Here is a 21258-nt window from a genome sequence, read left to right on the forward strand (position 1 = left end):
GCTAGGAGAGAGAGAGAGAGAGAGAGAGAGAGGGGTCGTTTGATTGACAGCTCAAGCGGCCAATAGGGAGAGTGTAACGGGTCTGAAGAACCCACCCGAAGGCAATTAAGGGTAAAGAACAAAAAAAACTCGATATTACTTTTTCTTGCGTGTCGGTGGATGGCATATCGCACGAACGTCTCTATTTATTATTGCACGTGATTGGTTTGGGAGTTGAACGCGATCGACGAAGTTCGTGAGATGAAGTCACGCTAACCGAGCGTCAATAAAATCGCGAGCGAAGAAAAACGTCCCACAAAGAGATGCGACGCGAGGAAAAGTCAACGATATGACGTTTCGATGATCGACGTGAACCCTTCGCTCCACGCAGGGGAACCCGAACCGGAATTCTGGAAGAGCCGCACGTTTTCCCACGATTTATAGAGCCGAGGTTATCCGTTCATAGCAGACACGGGGATTCACAAGTTGCCGGTGTCTGTCACACTTTTGTCGGAGTGGAGAGATGGGGGCCGCGCCGGGCTCCGGATGGGAGGAGGGAGAGTTCGAGTTTAAACTTGTGTTCGAGGAGGACCCGCCGCGACAGAGCCGCCGCGGCCCGGAGGAGAGCGCCGAGAGCGGCCGGACGCATCGTGATACCAGCGGTTAGTAGACAGATGGAGAGGATGCGATGGCTGAATCGCGATCTTGAGAAGTTGCGCAAATGTTGCGCGTGTTTGCTATTATTAATGCAGCAACGCATCGCTGAAATGCACATTTCTAACGCATTCCTTCACTCTTTTTTAAGTATACTTGTGCGTTAAAGTTGAGCGTGACTCATGTAACTGAAGCGCGCGTGTGTTTATGGGTAAGTGTGGAGCGCAGCGCAATGTGTTTTTAATCAGCTGTGCGTGTGAGTTGAGTTAACGGCTGCCATCTGGACCCGAACCCTCAATCTCTGTTTACTGAGCATGCACATACATACCTCTCTCTCCCTCCAATATCCCCTCCTTTTTCATTTTCTCTGCCCTCCTGGCACGGGCTGTGCCACCCCGGCGCGTCCTGTTTCCGTTCGCACCGCATCCCTGACACTCGTCCCTTGTTTCCGCAGATTTCAGCTATAAATCTCGCGATGTGTAAAATGTAATTATATACACGTGTTTAGATGAAGAATATAGACTTTTTTAAAAGATCAAAGGCGGTGGGTTCCTACATTATGCAAATATGTACCGCCGACGGTGACAACTTGTGACGTCATTGTGTCGTTTACGCGATCCTTGTAGTAACAGAGAAGTAACCGCGTTTGTATTTATTTATTTATTTAGCTGGATCGCCATTTGAAACTTGTCTGGAAAATACCAAATCAAACAAACAAAATCACTTTGGTTTACAAATAAAACTGTGGTTACTAAATCGCGGTTCATTTACGTAAGAAGAAATAAATCCTTCATAAACTTCATTTTACGCTACATAGTATCACTGTGATGGTTTTCTCAAATCCGAGGTTACCGTAGTAAACTGTTTGTAAGGGGCGCGAAAATGTCAAAAGTTGACCCATTTGGACGACCGTTGTAAATATCGTTCAGTGTTCATCTGTGGTAATAATAAATGACATCTCCGCAAAGGCAGTTGTAGGCCTCATGTCTTATGTTTCAGGCATTGTTTATCTCATAAAGTGTCTTCATCTCAGAACGCCTGTGATTTGTTCTGCGCAATAATCTATAGATTTTCTCCTTCGCAGATACAAACTCCACTAACTCACAGGCTGGTCAACCAGTGGGCATCCCTCTGCCCTCTCCATCAGGCGGGCACAGGGCTGGGATGCATTCTCCGCCCCCCAGGCGGGCATTAGTCAGAGAGATCATTGGCACTTTTGAGAGTCTGCCAGCTAGATCGATACAGGTGAGAAGCGCCTTTGCTGTAGTACAGATGACTAAAACGTCCACATCTACACGGATCGTGTTTCACGACGTTGTGATTAATTATGGTGAAATAAATCCAGATGTCTGGTTTTCATTTCAGGAGTTGGTTTATGTTGCCCAGTAACATTTAATGTGAACAGAATGTGTTGCCATGAGCTGTTGCTGCGCATATTTTATTTTGCCATATCAATAAATGATCCTTAAAAAATAATAGAGGTCAGATATTTTATTTTTAAGAATAAGACTTTATTGTTACAGCATTTAAGTTACGTAGATTTAATGGTAACTTGAAACTACATTGATTTGTTTACTTTGTCTACTTTTGTTGGTTCCTATCAACATGCATGTTTTTATTTGAGAAAATTTGATCAAAGATTCACAAACGCATAAAATCACAGCAGGCAATTAATCCGTGCAATTTCTTCGTCTTTAATCAAAATCAGTATATGTGTGGAGTCACAATCCTTCAGTTTTTTATTCAATAATCTGTCAATAAATCAGAAAAACATCACAACATGGAAATAAAGTAGGTTTCTTGGCCTTTTTATTTACCGCGCATCACAATTCTCTTGTTGTTCTCAGGTATCAGAGTCCAGAGTCCTGGAGTGCCCCAGCATCCAGATCACCACCATCTCCCCTGAAGATGACTCGGCCCCGGCGGGGGGAAGTTACTGGGACAGCGGCTGCGGCTGGGACAGGGAACGTCTATACCTGCCCCTCCTAGACTCTTACCGTGACGTCATGACAGGAGCAGGTTCCTTGAGCCCCAGTCCCAGCCCCGCTTCCAGCTCCTCATCTCGTGGATGGCTGAGTCCGGCTTCCAGCTGCGATTCTCTTCTGGTGGAGGAGGAAGAGCTTAACGAAGCAACCGCCCACTTCTGCCTGTCGCCCTCCTCGCGCCCCACCTCTCCAGGGGGCAAAAAGCGGAGGAACTCCCCGCTGGCCTCCCCCTGCACCTCCCGCAGAAGCAGCTACTCGGAGGATCACCCTTCTCTGACGGACACGGGAGAAAGCTCAGCTCAGTCTCACGCACCTGCGAGCTGTGAGCTCAACATCCCACAGAAGACCAGGAAGACGTCTCTGGAACAGGTGATGCTCCAGCGGTTGTTGAACTCAATGATGGTCCATCTCATGATGTGTTGTGCTTGGTCATAGTTTCACACTAGGGGTGTCACGATCTAGGGGTCCTTCACAGCAATGACAAACTTATTTCTTTTGTACCTTTACATAGTTTAAAGATAATTTTTTCCACAAAAAGCTATTTTGTGAAACAGAAAGGTTATATAGGAATTAAAGCCAAACAATTGGATTATCACTGTCAGACTGAACGCTTGCATCTCTTGAACTGCCACAAAACCCTGGTTACATTTTAATCCTTTTTATATCCAACAGGCAAACATGAAGGGTGACCAATAGTAATGATTTATAAACAATGGAGTAGCAAGGTTCATTCTAAAGGTCGCAAAATGTTAATAGTGTTTACATGATCAGATTAAACATGCTCAAGTGAAAATAAAAACAAAAGTTGTGAATCGACAGCATAATTGTGGTTATTAATTGCGAATAAAATTTTGAGCAAAATAACCGTGAGTATCATTTTACCCATAATGGCGCAGCGCTGGTCGATAGTGTGAGAAATTGCTTTTATCAACCAATACTGAATATTGGCCGCTATATCGGCCTAAAAATGGTTTATCTATGTATTGACAATAACCGTGATTTAGAAAGAAACACGAGTGTCAATATTATTTTAATATAAAACATGATTATATCATAAATAATTCAAGAGTGGTTTGAAATATTGCTGCACATGTTAAAACTTTCTACCTCTCTGCGCATATTTTGGATGTAATTCATTGGACAAAAAAGACAAAGAGAAAATAACATTAAACTAAATTAAAGATAATATGCTTTATTCAACATAACATTTCAATAGATTGCGATCTTTTGCCATTGTGATCGTATAGTAAAAATCTGATATCGGGATGGATCTATTTCACACGTTTGACTTGTATTTTGTGTTTTTTAAAACGCACCTGATGCTCTGTTAGATGTTACTGTTGCCTGTTAAAGGGATAACTCACCCAAAAATGAAAATTATGTCATCATTTGCTCACATTCTTGTCATTTGAAACCTGTATGACTTTCTTTCTTCCGCGACAGAAGATATATAACAGCACTGGCACCCATTCACTTCTATTGTACGGACACAAAACCAATGCAAGAGAATGCCAGTTAACAACATTCTTTCATTTGTTTGTGTTTTGCAAAAGAAAGAAAGTTATACAGGTTTCAAACTATGACAGTATTTTTGGATGAACTACCCCTCTAACATTTAATGAAAAAAATCTGCGTGTGATCTCAAAATGAAAGAATCTTTATTCAATAACGTGACTATCTTTGTGCGTTTTATGGTCATTCACAATCCCTGTGTTCCTGTACTACAGGTGTCATCCCGAGAACTTGAACCCGAGTCGACCCCCGTTCAAAACCCCGCGTGCCCCGTCCCAGAGGTTACTCAGATGAGAAGAGAGCCCCCCTCAATAGGCATGGACTACCTGTCCGTCCCTCCCGCTCTGGGCTGGGGCCGAACCAGGGCCAGTGCTCACAGTCCTATTTTTAGGTTTGCCGTCATCTCTGCTTCTTCTCACTGAGCGGTTATGCTGTGATATATGACCTCTGAACTCAGATTCTCTCTGTTTTCACAGGTCTAATGCACTGCCACCTCTGGACTGGCCTCTGCCATCACAGTTTGATCAGTATGAACTGCGCATAGAGGTGCAGCCACGGCCGCACCATCGGGCTCATTATGAAACCGAAGGCAGTCGAGGAGCAGTGAAGGCCACACCTGGAGGTCATCCAGTGGTGAAGGTAACATTTATCTTTTAGGGGTAGCATCACTTTGTGTTACTATGTTCGGTAAGAAGAGGTCTTTGTTCTTTCCTCCAGCTCACCGGTTACACTGAGAGACAGCCACTATCTCTCCAGGTGTTTGTCGGGACGGCTGATGACAGGTCTATACGGCCTCATCCTTTCTATCAAATACACAGGTAATACTCTCCCGTCCCGCAGACGAAGTGTGTGATGCCGTACATACACAGCTCGATGACATCTGGGTTCTCTCTGCGCAGAGTGACGGGGAAGATGGTGGGCACAGCCAGTCAGGAGAGCATCCAGGCGGGCACCAAACTGCTGGACATCCCCCTCAACCCCGAGAACAACATGACTGCCCTGTGAGAAGCAAATCTCAGTATGTGGCGTAGGTATGTCAGTACGTGACCGTAGATGAATCCCTCTCTTTTCCTCTCAGCATTGACTGTGCAGGTATTCTCAAGCTGAGGAACTCCGACATCGAGCTCAGGAAAGGAGAGACGGACGTCGGGAGAAAGAACACACGAGTGCGTTTGGTGTTTCGCACGCACCTGCCTCTGTCTCCGCCCGTCGTCCCACCGGGACGGGTCTTAGCCCTGCAGGTGGCCTCTTTACCCATCGAATGCTGTGAGTGTGACTGTTCCGCGTGTTTAAGTGACAATCACACAGCTTTATTGTGAATTGAATGTAATGCACCTTTAAAACAGATTTTCGGGTTGATGCGCACATACGGTGGTTTAATGATTTTTTTTTCAGAACTGAATAAGTACCCCGAGTTCAAGTTTTTATTGTGCATTCCAATAAATATCAAACAAACCGTTTGTTTTTTATTTAGTAACTAAAATTCAGCTAACAAATACAGTAAAACTAAATAAACGCATGATAACACAATAAACAAAATGAATTGTTACCTTTTGCAAATAAACTGTATGTTCAACTAATTGTAAGGATTTTGCCCGTCTCATAAACAGATATAAGTTGTCTTTATGGTTAAAGTCATTGTCATGAAATCTTTGTAAAATGTTTAGGTTTCTAGGCAGACTGCCGGTGTGACAGCCATTTAGGATTGTTGTGAGTTTGTCTTAGTGAGTTAGGAGTCGTCTTCTTCACTACTCCTAACATCTCACAGGTTTAGAAGCTATAGCGCTAAAACGCTTTGTGAAATCCTCTCAGCACATAAATCTAGGACAGACACGCCATTATTTGTAAGAGTTTCTCCTAAATCGGCAAGTAAGTAGCTAGTTTTAGCCTTAAGATGTTTTGTGAATTGCTCTGATTCCAAGTACCGGTATAGAAACACAATGATAACTTGAGATCTCATTGGTTTTTGCATGATGCTATTTCGTCATGGAAGACACAAGCGATTCTAAGTTATCGTTTTGTCGCAATGTTTTCGCTTCAGTGGATAATTCGATATATTTACGTTCCTTTTTCACCTTTATATTCCTTGTTTGTTCAGACCCTGAATGCAGTTTGAGTACTTTAATGACGGATTTTGTGGTTTTGGCTGCCTTAGACCTTTACATAAATAAAGTGATCAATATTTATATTTAAAAAAAACATTTTGTGTTTAACTGACGAAATGAAAACACATATACTAGAGATGGCTTTATGAAAGAGTTGTTTTTTTGGCGAACTGTTCCTTTAACTGTATTTCTTGTTGTCTCCATCAACAGCACAGCGCTCCGCGCAAGAGCTTCCTGTAGTGGAGTCCGTCAGTCTCACTTCCTGTTCAGCTGAAGGAGGGGAGGAGCTTATACTGGGCGGGACCAACTTCCTGCCCAACTCCAGAGTTTTCTTTATGGAGAGAGGTTCAGGTAAGCATCACAGCACATGAACGCATATTCACAACAATCCACATCCTCTAACGTCTGATAGATGACAGATCAATGTCTTGTTTGATCAATTATTCTTGGTGTCCAGATGGCAAAGTCCAATGGGAGGAAGAGGCTCATGTAGACCGGGACAAAAGCAATGAGGTATATCAACCACATACCAAACGTATGAACAGATTCATATATTACAGATTAATATTGTGTTTATTTCTCATATGGTGTAGAGTTTGCTGTGTGTGCGAGTGCCGGCCTACGGCGATGTTTCACTAAGTCACCCGGCGTCTGTCTGCTTGTACGTGTCCAATGGGAAACGCAAGAGGAGCAGTACGCACTGTTTCAAGTATCTTCCCAGTAAGTGTCACGCTGTGTTGTGAAACCAGTGCACGGAGTCGTTTATCTTGCTACATGCGTTTTCTTCTGACCTTGTTTGCGTTCTTATTTTGTCTTTTTGTTCATATCCATCAGTCATGTTTAGAGAGGAAGATCCACTCATGTCCCGTCCTTCTCGCTCGCCCCTAGAAGGTGTGACGCTTTGCCCCATGGGGAGCAGTGGATCAGACAGGCACATGAGACCAGACGTTTCCATCGATGACAGAAACATGTCCTTCAACCTCCCTCCGTACCCCAGCGATTACTCCTACTCGCACTCCTTCCAGGACGAGTACTGCCATAAACCGGAGGTCCCCGAGGATGGCGGAGGTCGAGGTGCCCTGACCGAAAGGCATCCCAGCTTCGAGAGCCTAGAGCTGGGCTTCACCGAGCTTCTTCCTCCCATGTACCCAAGAGTCCCGCAACCCCTGTCCCCCTCACCGTCCCACTCCCCCTGGCTGGATTCCCCGTATCTGTCATCCTCACCGTCTCCCTCACACTCCTGCTCTTTGAGCCCGTATCCCGCCAGCAGCCCGATCTCCAGCTCTCCGCTCCCGCCGCTTTCTCATTCCCCGTATCCTCAGTGCTCCCGGGAGATGTGCTCATCACCTCCGTCAAACACCAGTCACTATCAGGAGCTGTGCCCGCCGCCGTACGGCCAGTACGAGGGCTGGGAGCAGCAGATGAGACCCTCGTGTGAAAGAGACGGTCTGAAGCTGGACGGTCCACCGGACTTCACGGGACCTTCGCCGATGCAGCATATCACGTTAGAGGAAGGTCGGTATGACTGAGTATGTGTGATGTATAAAGCTGCTGAAAAACAGACGGAGAACTCTCCAGTTTTGTCTTTAATTCTTGTATCAGCGTTTTGGCATGTATTGTGTCAATTTGAATTTAAATAAAAACCAATTTCCAGATTTACCAGACTAAGAGAATGCAAAGATGGCAGAAAGTTGGGGGGGGAAAATCAGTCTTAATAGACACAAAACATTGGTGTTTTATTGTTTAAACACGAGTATTTAAGATCTGCCAACATTGCATCTTTGTTGTCATTCCTGTTTCAATTTTCTGCAAAACAAAACAAACACATTTTTAATCTGAATTTGGGAGAAATGTTGTCAGCAGTTCAGAAAATTAAACAAAATGTATTTGACTTCGACGCTCATCTATAGACCAACGCTGGTTCAACATAGTCCAGAAGAACTTCCCGTTTTTAACACGGCACAAACATTTATACCCAAATCAAAATGTTATCTTTAACATTTAATTATATATGTCAGAAATCAAATAAATGGATCAGTGTTTGCATGTTGCAAAGTGGTCTTTTTATTTGGAATATACTTAAAGAAATATTTTATATAGATATAGCATCATATATATAGCATATATACGTATATATATATATATATATGCATTATATTGCATTAACTTTTTCTATGAAGTGTTTAAATTAATATGATATATATATACTGAATGATGTATAACATTTTTGTTATGTCTGTAGTGAATGAATTCATTGGAGAAGACATCAGATCCTTTCAGATGGGTCCACACATGGACAGTAGACCTGGTTGACAACATCCTCCCTGTTATAGTCCAATAACAATCAGTCTATAGTAAAGCATATCATTGTTCTGTGTACGATTTTATATTTGAAATAATAATAATGACTTAAGTGGTGCATCTGTGGAATAACAGAAGGTGGGTTGTAAGTTGTAAGTATGTTTATATTTAACTGTTATGGCTTCCTGACTGCGTATTTGAATGGAACTGATGTTTTTAATCTGTATGCAAAATAAATTATCATTATAATATTTCTTTTTATGTTTTCACCCATTTGTATATCATGATCACATCATTAATCGTTCATTTAATGAGCAGTATGTTGATTTTGTCATTCATCACATTTACATGTCGATCAGACTTTCAGAACATTTGGTGACGGATGCTTTTGTTTGCTATTTGAATGGATGAAAATAATGTGGTTTGTTTGATCATCAGTTTAGATTGTTTAACTTACATAAAATATCAACAGTTGGCATCTCCATTATTTGCAGATAACAATAATGGGAAAACATCTTCTCTATATGTATCACAGTATCTTTTCAGCGTGTAAACCGAAGCCAAAATACAGATCTTTATCTGTAAATGATGTGCACGGTGAGTAAAATAACAGCGACCTCTTCCTCTTTCCCCTTCATTTATCAAGGGACAACATTGAATTCCATTGACACACATTTTCTTTATCCGGTTTGTGGGATCAGTGAACATGCCCCTTGTACAGAGTGTGTTGGAAGCAGTCCTGGTAGTTGATGTAACAACCCCGCCTCCAAACAAGATCTATGACAGCCCTTTCTAACATGTAAATATTTATAAAGGGTTCACAGTCATGGAATATATTTTATGATCACAGTCAGTGTACAACGCAGAGATGTTTTTGTTGTGGAGAGTTGACATGAATACAGTGTGACATATTTGACCTAGAAGAGGGACACTGCCCCCTGCTGGTCAGCACTTTGAGCAAATAAGTCAATGTGTGTTTTTTAGGATAGTTAACCCAAAAATTTAAATTCTTTCACCGTCATGTCATTTCAAACCTGTTTGGCTTTCTTCTGCAAAACACGAAAGATGATTATTTAAAAAATTGGTAACCTAAACTTGACTAGCAATGGTTTTGTGTTCACTATACGTGATCAGGGACCAACGCTTTTCTTTTACCGACATTCTTCAAAATATCTTCATTTGTGTTTTGCAGGAATAAGAAAGGCATAGGGGTCATAAAGAGTGAGAGTAAATGACGACAGAACTTTCATTTTGGGGTGAACCATCACTTTAAGGTTTGGGTGGCAGAAGAAAATAATGTCAAGATGTTTGACAGTGTCCTTTTTGATTTCAGTTACTAAAATAAGAGAAGGAGTGAATCCACATTGAACGAAAGATTACATATGCCGTCTAGATAAACAAACCCAAGACAACATTTTAGAGGCATTCAGTAGAAGTTCACTTTATTAATCTGAATCATCTCAGTAAGTATGTGGAAATCTGTCTTTATGGGAATGTTCTTTTGCTTCCAAAACAAGCAGGACTGGTGCTCTGCCAAACAGCAGCATGTTTTCAGGCCAAAGCTTGGAGCCGGTAAACTTTCTTCTGGTAACATCACCACATTGGTGAACCTCTGTGCATGAACCAATATAAACTCCTGAGCATCAGATATCCTTCAATCTATTAGTACCGGCGCCTGACTTAAAGGAATGGTTTACCAAAAGTGTTCTCCTTATTTATTCATCCTCGTCTTTTAAAACATGTAGGCACGACTCTTACGACTGTGGAACACAAAATTAAATAGTTTGAGAAACGTGTCGGGTGGGATTTGTTTTCATACAATAAAAAGTCAATGGCCACTGCTGTTTGGTCACCAACATTCTTCTTTTGTGTTCCGCAGGTAATTCAGGAATGACATGAGGATGAATACAACATAACATGTTTAACATTTTTTGGGGGAACTTTACATCACTAAGCTAAAAAATAGGATTAGTTGGTCGAGACAGAGAAGAAAAGGCAGACAATGGCCCTGTTAAGAGTGCATGAGAACTGTGGTTGGACTGACGAAAGTTGGTGCAGAGCTGTCGTGTAGGCGATGGTACAAAATAAATGAATAAACTGAATTTAATTCCCATACAATCTATTGTGTCATCTTAAAGCTGCGATAGATTTATAACTTTTTCATCAATAATGGAAGATTGAAATAGTGAAGAGTCAGACAGTGTCAAAACATTTAACTCGGTTCTTGGCACAGTTTTATGCATTGATTGTATTGACACAAGTTTTTATTAAATAATCTTATATTTTTTATTTTCTTATTTTTCTCATATGTATAGCTTTATGTAATATCATTTTTTATTTTATTTCATGTCATGTATACATGCATTCATTCGTTTTATTTTAATGTTTTGTTTGTTTGTTTATTTATTCACTTTACTTTACTTTAATTTACTTTATAATTTAATTTCTTTTTATCTTTTCATTTTATTTTTTCATTTCATTTTATTTATAATTTTGACGTGACAGTCACCACCAGAGGGCGCAGCTATCATTCATTTAACTCGCATGATGTTGGATACAGTTGAGAAGTCAAGCCCCGTGTCCCAATCTGCATACTATCCGTCTTACGTAAATAGTGACCGAAAATCAGTTTGTATGTCCCAAATCACATGATGTTCGAACAGTATCCATAAAGTTCCCGGATGGTCTTATCTTATTTGTGAAACTTCGCATGTTAGTTAGAGGTAGTACCCACCACCCACCGCGAGAGGGCGGAGTTTAGTAGCACTAGACGGAATGAATAAATGTGAACAATGAATAAATAAATTCAACATCACATGGCAAATAATCAATTAAGAAATGTTTGAGTTTGATAAGGATCACTTCCATCATAAGGCCTATGAACAGGTGAATTGAGATGCAGGACAAGTGTTGGCAACAGCTCACACTGTTATAAAGTCTAATAATAACAATAACAATAATAATAATAATAACATTGTGAATTTGTCTTTATTCTTAAACAGTAAATATAAATATAGATAGTAAAAGCACTTAAAACAAGATCGACCTCATAAGACTTCCCACAGGAAATGGAACTTAAATGGAACGACATTCTCCCAAATATTTTAAATTGTATATTTAGCAACTTCTTAAATTACAAAACCACGACCCCCTTTCTCTCTTCACTCCAACTGACAAAACTTAACCGAAGCTCCATAACAGGAGAAGGCAAAGCCGGGATAGAGAGGCTGCGTGAAGGTGGTCTGAACTCTGTGGAGGAGACTCATGGAGTCCCCCACGCTGTAAAACGCCAGCGTCCCTGCCCTGTGATCTAGATACACGCCTACGGTCGACGAACAGGGCTGACAGATCTTACGGACCACGCCATTGTGCCAGAAAGCGTACCCTCTCCTATAGCAAAACAAACTCCAAGATTTATCATTGTAGCCGAAGTGAGCTGCACTGCTATCCCCTTTCCTGGCAATGTTTTTGTACGCGAGGGCAATGTTTACACCCATTCCTCTCCATTCCACCTCCCAATAACTGCAGCCTGTCAGGCCCTCTGTGCACAGCACCTGGCACCAGTAATCAAAACGCTCAGGATGGTCGGGACAGGACTGCACCCGGCTACGAACCGTCACTTCTCGGTTCTCCTCGGATAAACTCAGGTCCTTATGGGATGTTAAAGGATTGAGTTGCAGTGGACAGGAATCTGGGAAGAGTGGAAAGGAGGGAAATAGAGGAATGAAGTGTGTTAAGAACATGCATGTGATATCTTTACTTTTATACTGTATATACATCGACGGAATCAAGAGACCATTTCACAATTATTTTCAGTGTTAAGATGCGTTTTAGGTAAAATGGTCACTTTTGTTTCATCCTGTGAACTACGAACCATATTTCTCCCAAATTTCCAATCGAAATATTGTTTCTATTTGCGTTTATTTGCAGAAAATGAAAACTGGAGGAAATGAAAACTGCAGAAACAGGTCAAAATAACCCTTAGATCCAATAGAAGAACCTTTAACAGCCAAAGAGCCGTTCTGTGGTTGGTTCTTTAAAGAACAGATGATTTTTTGAACTGTAATATTTGTATATGAATGTAGGAACATGTTTATTGTTGTAACCAATATTATTGTTTATATGATATTATTGTTCAAATATAATGATGTTTTATTGCTATAATTGTATTGTTATAATCACATTTTATTATGTGATAACCTCGTTTTCATGGGTTCAGTTTTCAGTTTTATTTGGTTGAAATTTAACAGACACTAGACCACAAAATCTAGAAATGCTGATTCAATGAAAAATTGGAATGGTCTCTTCGATTATTTTGTGACTGTATATATTTTTATTGTGAAAATCCATAAATTAATATGTTTTTTTGACATGTTTTCATCCATTTTTCAATAAGTGCAATACTACATTAATACACACATTCTATGCATTTCATCAATTCCTGTGCTTTTTTTACTTTCACACCATTTCTACTCATATATTTTACTGTAAAGCTGCTTTGAAATGCTAAATTGTTAAAGAAAAAAAAAACATATTGAACTGAATTTCAATAGTAATAATCTATTGTACAATGTTATCATTTCTACAATTGTTTACCCATTCATTTGCTTAATGTCTTTGTCTTCATTTATAAACATCTGATTTAAAATCAATTCTTTGTTGTATTGACTTACGGTAGAGAAACTCTGATCTAATTCCGGGCACCGTGCAATGGAGGATCTTCATTGATCTGGCTGGAGAGGAAATGAAAGCCGTGCTTACATCGTTAGGAAATCATTAAACGAGAAAACATCCTTTCGGCGTGACTGGAAACCGGCTAAAAGATGTGCTTGTGTTTCCCTACCGGCTTGATAGATCCCGAGCCATTCCCCCTTAAAGACATCTTCGAGCTTCGTCCTGAGAGCAGAGATGGCGTCGTTCACCTTCCCAAAGTCAGAGAGCGTGGCTATTGTGAAGGGTTGATCAGGAGGTCCAGAGGAAGAAAACGAGTAACAGTTCTATAAAGAAATAAAGATGGACGGATTATGATCCAAGCATGATTCATTGTAATAAAGTATATCTGGTGGTTACCTGGAGAACATGGATCTGATCTTCAGACTCCAGAAGCGTCTCCAGCTCATGACGTTTCTGCTTGAGCTCAGTGATTTCTTGCTCTAGAGTCTGCAGCATGCTCTCGGCGGCTCTCTCTTGATCTCTGATGAGATCTCTGAACTTACACCACCTCCTCTCAATAGACTCCATCACCTCCCTGAAGATCTGCTCACCGTTCTCCGTAGCGGACCGCGCTGAGCTCTTTGAAACGATGAGACGGTTCATAAGCAGCACTGAGGTTTAACTTGTAAGTGAAGAGTTATGAGTCCTTACTTTGAGGGAGTCCACAGCCTGTTGAAGCTCCAGCAGTTCTTTCTCTTTACTGTGGATTTTGAGCTTGTAGTTCTGTCGTGTCGTCTCTAGCTCTTTCTGTGAGGAAATACAACACTTTTTACTAGCCAAACTGTAAAGATCATTTAATATCGCTCGTGTATTTTCGAACATTACGTTGTTTGATTTTTGTTACATTATAATGTCGACTTCATTACGCACGGATGAGTTTTACATGAGAATTATTCAAAGTAGCAGATGTCGAAGGCGACAGTGTTTGGTTATCAGATGGAGATTTCAATCTCTCGTTGAGGAAATAATGATCAGGACATTTTGTGTACACAGGTCAGAATTTGAATGTGATGCAGGAAGTTTGTTAGTCATAGTTTGCTTAAAACTTTATTGTTTTTACAGGTATTTTGGCTGCACTGTTTGCTGTAGTTTATGCAGCTAGCTGCCGGTAACTTACTGTAGATTTATATCGGTATCATTTATTGGCAATAAAGATAAATGAACAGTAAACATTAACAAGTCTTATAATGTAAATGTAAACCATAAAATGACAGCCTGGTGCAAAGCATTCTGGGAACCAGTTTGTTTTTCTAATTTTGGTTCCCAGAATGCTTTGCATGAGGCAGTTATTTTATCGTTTTCTTTCTGGTAAGATGCAAACTGCTGCCAGTAATACTGTCATTTGTGAATTCATGTGTGAAACCCCGGTGTCCTAAAAACCTAATGGCCCTCGATGATTTTTACCAGTTCCTCTATTAAACGAACTTTCCTGCACAATGAAACTCGTTCATATTGAGGCGGGTGCACTTTGGAAAATGTGCATCGCCTCAGTGGAAAATGCTTTTGGTTTCCGAAGGATTCTCTCACAGGGCGGTATGAACACAAACTGGCATATTTATTCTTTGACATTTCGCGTTTAAGGTGAAGTTATTTACAGTCCTGTTGAGCAATATAGCGGTGAACGAAAACGACCTCTGTAGAAAGCGTGCAAGAGTATCTTTACCTGTTTCTTTGCGCTCTCAACAGCCACTGAAACTGTATCGTGACCTTTGTGCTCGTCCATCACGCACAAAAGACAAATACACTGTTGATCACTTCTACAATAAACCTCCAGACATTTGTCATGGTGAGGACAGATCTTCTCCTGCAAGTTCACGCAGGCTTCGATCAGCTTGTGTTTCTTCAACACAGGTGAGCTGTAGTGCGACTGAAGGTGGTTTTGACAATAAGACGCCAAACACACCAAACAAGACTTCACAGCTTTTTCCTTGCTTCTGATGCAGAAGTCACAGGCTACGTCCCCTGGCACGTTGTTGCTGTAAATCTGAGAGTCGTCAGGTACTTTCAGATTCTTCAGCTTCTCCATCAACTCAGCCAAAGTGTTATTTCTGTTGAGAACAGGTCTGGGACTGTATGTCTGTCTGCACTGGGGACAGTCGAAGATTTTCAGATCCTCATCTTTGTGCCAGTAGTCATTAATGCAGTCCATGCAGTAGCTGTGCCCGCATGGAATTGTAACAGGGTCTTTCAGCAGATCCAGGCAAATTGGACAACAAAACTCTCCCGTGTTCAGGAGCCCTTCCATTTTCTTGTCTAGCAAAGTGAATGCAATGATAAAAAACTGAAAATCAGCTCCAAGGGCCACACCCTTCATCTCTTCCTGTTCATAGGAGAGATATGTAAATGAATCGAGTGTCACAAATGTTCTTCCAACAACACATACAGTATATACTGTAGTTAATAATGCGAGCAGAATCATTGATTCATTATTATGTTTATCCATTTAGGAGATGTCAAAACTTCTTTTATATTGCTTTAAATGACTTTAAATGGAATACAGTCGCTTTAGCCAATTATACTGGGATGTTTCTATCCATAGTTGGGGCAAGTATGGATCAAATGTTTTGGTTATTATTACCTAACAGTTGGGTTTGTCCTTCTTTGACCCATGCAAAATCTGCTAGAAATAACTCAGCTAAAACGACTCAGGTAGACTTACAATCTAATGGTTGGGTCCCCCCCAAAATAAATTACAGACGTTCTAGATGATATCTTCTTTTGCCTTCTATAAAAATGAGACTATTGATGAATACGTGAAAGTTTTAAGAATTTGGGGTTCTGGTTTAACTTTCCCTTTAAGTCATCCTTTGTCCACCTAATGGACCCTGCCCGCCTGGATTGAGAAAGAATGTCCTAAACAGCTCTGAGATGGAGAGCACATGAAAACTGTTTTGCTACTTCCTGAGCAAAACATGCTAGTAATCTTCTGTAGATTTCCATGAAAAATGTGTTTCTGTGTGCAGATTTGACAAGATGCACTCTTAAAAATAAAGGTGCTTACAGCGCCGCCATCGAAGACACAAAAAAACAGAAAGCCAAAGTTTCTTTAGAGAACCAACCACAGAACGGCTCTTCGGCTGTTAACGGTTCTTCTATGGGATCAGTAACCTTTTCTCCACCAAATATATAACCTTGTACTGTATAACATCTGTTTTCTCATGTGTTTCTTTCCAATTTATCTTAATGCCACAAAATGCAAGACTACACAATGTTATACAGTGTTAAATATGACAACTCCCATCATTCCATGCTCCTTTACAGCATCATGAAGCTATGCCTTTGTTATTGTGTTGTGACCTCTAGCGGTGAAAATCACATATTGTGCCTTTAAGGAATTTGAAAGAATATGAGACTCACGACTCAGAAGAGAAGTCTTGTGAATAAAGAAACCTACTGTATATGAGCAATAATATTCTTTTTACTTTTGAATCAATGTCAGAACACACAATTAATTCACCACATTAAACCAATCCACTTTTCTACGTGTATTTCACATGAATTTGTATATTCAAATCTTTACCGTGTGTGTTTACACAGGCCCACAGCTCAGACGTGTGTGCTGACTGCTCATATTGTTCCATAATCCAGTTGAACTGCTGTCGAGTAGAGCAAACCTGTGCATACTGTGAATGATGAGACAGAGTGAGTCATCTCATCTCACCAGTATAACTTTAAACAAAGCATGAATCAATGGGAGGTGTCTGAATCACACGTAATCGATGTACATGAGCACAAACACACACTTGTTTCATTGTCGCGGTTTTTATTCTGTTATACGCTGTTCTCCCATCCGTACCACACATGCTCTCCTCAGTCTTTGATAACACAATGGAAACATTCTCATTCGAGCGTTGAGAACAGTCTGTGGCTGGTACACGCAATCCTGAGATACGGCAACCAGCATCACACTTTCTGTTCGAGGAGTGTTTGTGTAACCGATACTGTAAACGACGGCGAAAACATCTTTAACATTTGCAGATACTTTTCAAATAACATCTAGAAAACAAATGCATCCAGTACAATATGCATATAAGAATGATAGTATATTCAGCCTGACAGACGATGCCATATGGCGGCATGATATGTCTAAATATACATTTATATTTCCTCTCTATGTTAAACTTTCAATGTGTTTTATGCAAGTTTGAGAAATTGATTAATGAACGATTTTTAATCCACCGAATGACATGATTTGACATATAAAGCTGTGTCAATACCACACATATTAAGTGCAGGCCAATAGTTGTTAACTTGAACTGAAATCCGAAAACGTGACATTTGTACTAAGTTAGAGGAACAAAACAATTCTTCATGCAAAGCAGTGTCTAACAAAATGTACAAAAACATTTTCTTAAAAAAAAGATGTTGATAAATGAGTCAAATGCAGTCAAATGTTTGGATACAGTTGAATGACTTTATGTTTGTCGTGATGTTAACATGCGTTAATGTAAAATAAGTTCTACATGCAAATCTAACTTTTCAATTTTTTTTAAAGATGAGTTAGACCTGATTGTAAAAGACAAGAAGGCAACAAGTGTCCAGCATATACTGAAATTCCTTCAATACTGTTTTTGTGATAACGTAATATCTTCAATTTCTTCTTCATAGCTGATTTTGATACAATACTAAAGTTAACATTACATACACATTGAGTGGTGTGTGTCGACTTTATAGATTAAACATATTTTTCTTCTCTGTCTTGTAGAAAAAAACACTCAACAGTATAATTGGTCAAGTTAAAGATCATTTGCTTCCTGCACACTTGACTGCTAAGCAGGCATGACTAAAATATAGCTAAAAACTAACTAAAAACACTGAATATACCGAAGACCTATCTCAACTCTCCACTTCCCTCTCTCTGTCTTACATGTTCTTTAAATGTCTTCTTCCTATTTACCCCTATCTTGCTAAACACCTTAAACGGCAACAAACACCAGTCTGGCTGAGTAGATGAGATCGGCCAGATACAGAATGAAGTTGAGAGCGCTGAGCACTGAGATGGCCAGCAGCTTGTCCCACGGGCACAGGCCGGTGCCGGATCCGCAGTTGTTGGGTCTGCGGCTTTGACCTCCGTGCTTCTCATCAAACTTATATATTGGCCAGATGATGGTGGCCGACAGATACAAGCCCACAGCCAGGAGGGCGTACGAGGACAGGAAGCGGGCGAAGGAGAAGGGGAGGAAGCCTGTGCACTCCCCTACGCACATCACGATGATGGCGGCCGACAATATGAAGCAGATGCAGAAGACGGCCAGGCACCACTTGGTTGCTCCGTTCTGGTTGTACGATACGGGCTCGCTGATGAAGACGAAAATGATGCAGGCGACGAAGGTCTCGCACACTTTCAGAAGGCCCGGCGCAGTGGCCATGTAGCCGGTGACCTCTCCCGGACGGGCCTTGCTGAGACTCACTTCGCTCAGGTACGCAATGGTGGCCAGGCAGGAGAACACAGTAGACACGATACGATAGTTGATCATCTCGCTGCGGCCCGAGTAGCCTTTGAGGAAGTAAAGAGGGAAGATGATGGATGCGGACAGGCAGAGGAGGGAGGCGTAGCAAGCGAATGTGATGGGGAAGTTCTTCCAGGAGACAGGGGCGCGGGTCTGCAGGCCGAACATTTCTACTAGGACTATCAAAAGTGTTAATACGAAACTGAAACTCCAGCAGAAGATGCACCAGTCACCTGTCCCGTGAGTCAGGTGGGCTCCGTACAGAGCGACGCTGAACGCTACACAGGCGAAAACCATGGCGGCTACGCGGGCCCACAAGAGCGGAGAAGAACGCAACACCACTGCCATGATGAACTCACAACCTGAAGACAACGAATGTCAGCTGAGTTACTGTAGAGCTACGTACAGCGTATGTCCTTCTTATCTTGTGGCTTTCTGGGTTGGTGTTTCTAGAAGCAAAAGAAAGAAAAGTTATCAGTCCACAGAAACATTAAGTAAACGTCTCATCATTGGTCGGTAAAGAAGATCATCTTGGCACTAATGGCAAAACTTTTTATGAGGCGGTTACGATGTATGCAGTGAATCACTGTGAGATTCTGTTGTGTGTTGTGTTGGTTACGCAACAATTGCATTTTTGGACCCTAACAATGCAAACTATTGAAAACGATCTTGAAAATGAACGTTTTGAGAAACGTCGGCGCTATCATTTCTGTGTAAACCTTGAAAACACAACTGTGCAAAAATAGTGATGTCACTACCAATGTATTTTATGTGCAAGTATCACCAAATCAACAAACAACGACGGACTGCAAGACTGTGTTTGTGCTACTCAACATACTTATTAACATTAAGTTTATTAGTCAAAAATATTATTTAACACAATGCAGTTCCTCATAAACATAAGCTTAATAAGATTAATTTCCCTTCAAATTGCGCACACTAAATTGAAAAAACACCAATTTCGCAAAACTTTAAACTATTTTTAAGGAGCTTTTACGCATTAACGCCCGGATGAGATGTTTTTCAGGCAATTCGATAAAGGATTATTTCAACACAATCTCATGGGAATTCGTACATATTTTATGAACTAGTTAATTCGTAAGAATTTGTGCAATCTTCGTACGTTGTAGTGCAATTTGTTTCCAGTGATGTTTGGTTTAGGGGTGTGGTTAGGGGAGGGGCTTCAGTGTTTTGTACGATTCACAACATAGAAACTCATACAAATAAACCACCTCGTAAAATACGTACGGATTCCCATAAAATCAGGTTGAATATTTCTCAAAACTGAAATGGAAACCCAGCTAGAAACAACAGAGCGGTTGCCAAACAACACGGACACAGCAACATACAGTGATGCGGTGATATCTATGTAGTACATTCAACTGTATCCTTTCGCTTATAATGGCTTAGAACCTGACACAACCACTCTGAATTAAGGAACACTTGAGCGATGTTTTTCTCTGACTCACCAAAAACAAAACATTTCTAAACAAACACTAATGCAAGTAAAGTGTTCGTCAAACGGCTGGTCCTCACAATCGTCGACGGAGGTGGGCTCAAACCTATAGAATAATAATATAGTCATGGAAATCTGATGGTCGCATACTGACTAAATACCATACTGACTAGAAACGTCTCCGAGCGTCTGTCTGGATTCCAGACTGGCTAGGGAGATTCTCTTTCTAATGCATTCAAACTATTTAGCCAAACACAGCACAACCGAGACCTTTACTCAACCCCGCAGTCCATCAGTCATCAACCTCTTGTGGGAGGGGCAAGAAAGGCTAACAATGGCAGCATTGAGACCCCCGTCCCCCCACACAGTTTGGTAACAGTCAAGAATACCTCCCTCGACTCGTCGCCTGGTTAACATCGAGAAGTTGAAGTAAACAGAGAAGGCTCGAGTGTTTACATTGTCAAGTGAATCCTTCAAATGAAGTGGATGGAAGAGAAAGAGAGAACGTAGAAAGTGGATCAAAATACAGCAATTCAAGAGCGAGGGAAAGAGGCCGGGGCTGATGCATTTAGGACCACATATGGAAAGACAGCAGAGGGGTTTGAAAAAGCACGTCCTTTCACCTCACAGGGGCTCGTATTTTAAACACAGGCGGCAGGGATAGCATAGCTGTGAGTCATTTATCCCTCCCTCCCTTTTTTCTCCCTGCCTCTCAGTGTCACATTTTCCAAGTTGCTTTTTCAGATAGTCTGCATAAGGTCAAGCTGCAGAACGAGAGGGATGTGCCTGGTGGTTTTTTTCCACGCTGTATTTCCCCAACCTCTCCATTTTTAATGGTCTCGCCCCTCTAACCGCCGCCCATTATTGCCTTGTTCTCTTTTCACATTTCTTACACTGTTTGTAAAGGGATACCTCACCGAAAAGGAAAATTCGGTTATCATTTACTCACCATTTAGTAGTTCCAAATCTGTATAAATGTCTTTGTTTTAATGAGAAAGATATTTGGAGGAATACTTATAACCAAACAGATCTCGCCCACCATTGACTTTTGTTGAACACAAAAGACACTTTGAAGAATGTAGGACAGCAAGCAGTTCTGGGGC

General features: G+C 41.0%; 3 protein-coding genes across 3 annotated transcripts; 1 reads left to right on the top strand and 2 right to left on the bottom strand.

The window, feature by feature from the left end:
- The first annotated feature begins 131 nt into the window (after nucleotides 1–131).
- nfatc4 (nuclear factor of activated T cells 4) lies at nucleotides 132–8783 on the top strand. The gene is made up of 13 exons (XM_079452297.1): nucleotides 132–641; nucleotides 1718–1878; nucleotides 2481–2987; nucleotides 4346–4521; nucleotides 4607–4769; nucleotides 4848–4948; nucleotides 5030–5131; nucleotides 5209–5396; nucleotides 6446–6586; nucleotides 6693–6748; nucleotides 6829–6955; nucleotides 7070–7750; nucleotides 8478–8783. The coding sequence occupies exons 1-13, from the start codon at nucleotides 503–505 to the stop codon at nucleotides 8546–8548; spliced, it is 2613 nt and encodes an 870-aa protein (XP_079308423.1). The 5' UTR covers nucleotides 132–502; the 3' UTR covers nucleotides 8549–8783.
- Nucleotides 8784–11023: 2240 nt separating this feature from the next.
- ftr66 (finTRIM family, member 66) lies at nucleotides 11024–15506 on the bottom strand. The gene is made up of 6 exons (XM_079452306.1): nucleotides 14913–15506; nucleotides 13901–13996; nucleotides 13607–13828; nucleotides 13380–13533; nucleotides 13210–13269; nucleotides 11024–12227 (listed from the first exon to the last, which is right to left on the bottom strand). Exons 1-6 carry the CDS (start codon nucleotides 15492–15494, stop codon nucleotides 11698–11700), a joined length of 1644 nt encoding a protein of 547 aa, XP_079308432.1. The 5' UTR covers nucleotides 15495–15506; the 3' UTR covers nucleotides 11024–11697.
- A 1512-nt stretch (nucleotides 15507–17018) lies between these two features.
- On the bottom strand, nucleotides 17019–19165 carry myadmb (myeloid associated differentiation marker b). Its single transcript, XM_079452342.1, has one exon. It carries the CDS (start codon nucleotides 19045–19047, stop codon nucleotides 18166–18168), a length of 882 nt encoding a protein of 293 aa, XP_079308468.1. The 5' UTR covers nucleotides 19048–19165; the 3' UTR covers nucleotides 17019–18165.
- Between the last annotated feature and the right edge of the window lie 2093 nt (nucleotides 19166–21258).

This window comes from Barbatula barbatula, assembly GCF_947034865.1.
Source record: "Barbatula barbatula genome assembly, chromosome: 3".
Lineage (NCBI taxonomy): Eukaryota > Metazoa > Chordata > Actinopteri > Cypriniformes > Nemacheilidae > Barbatula > Barbatula barbatula.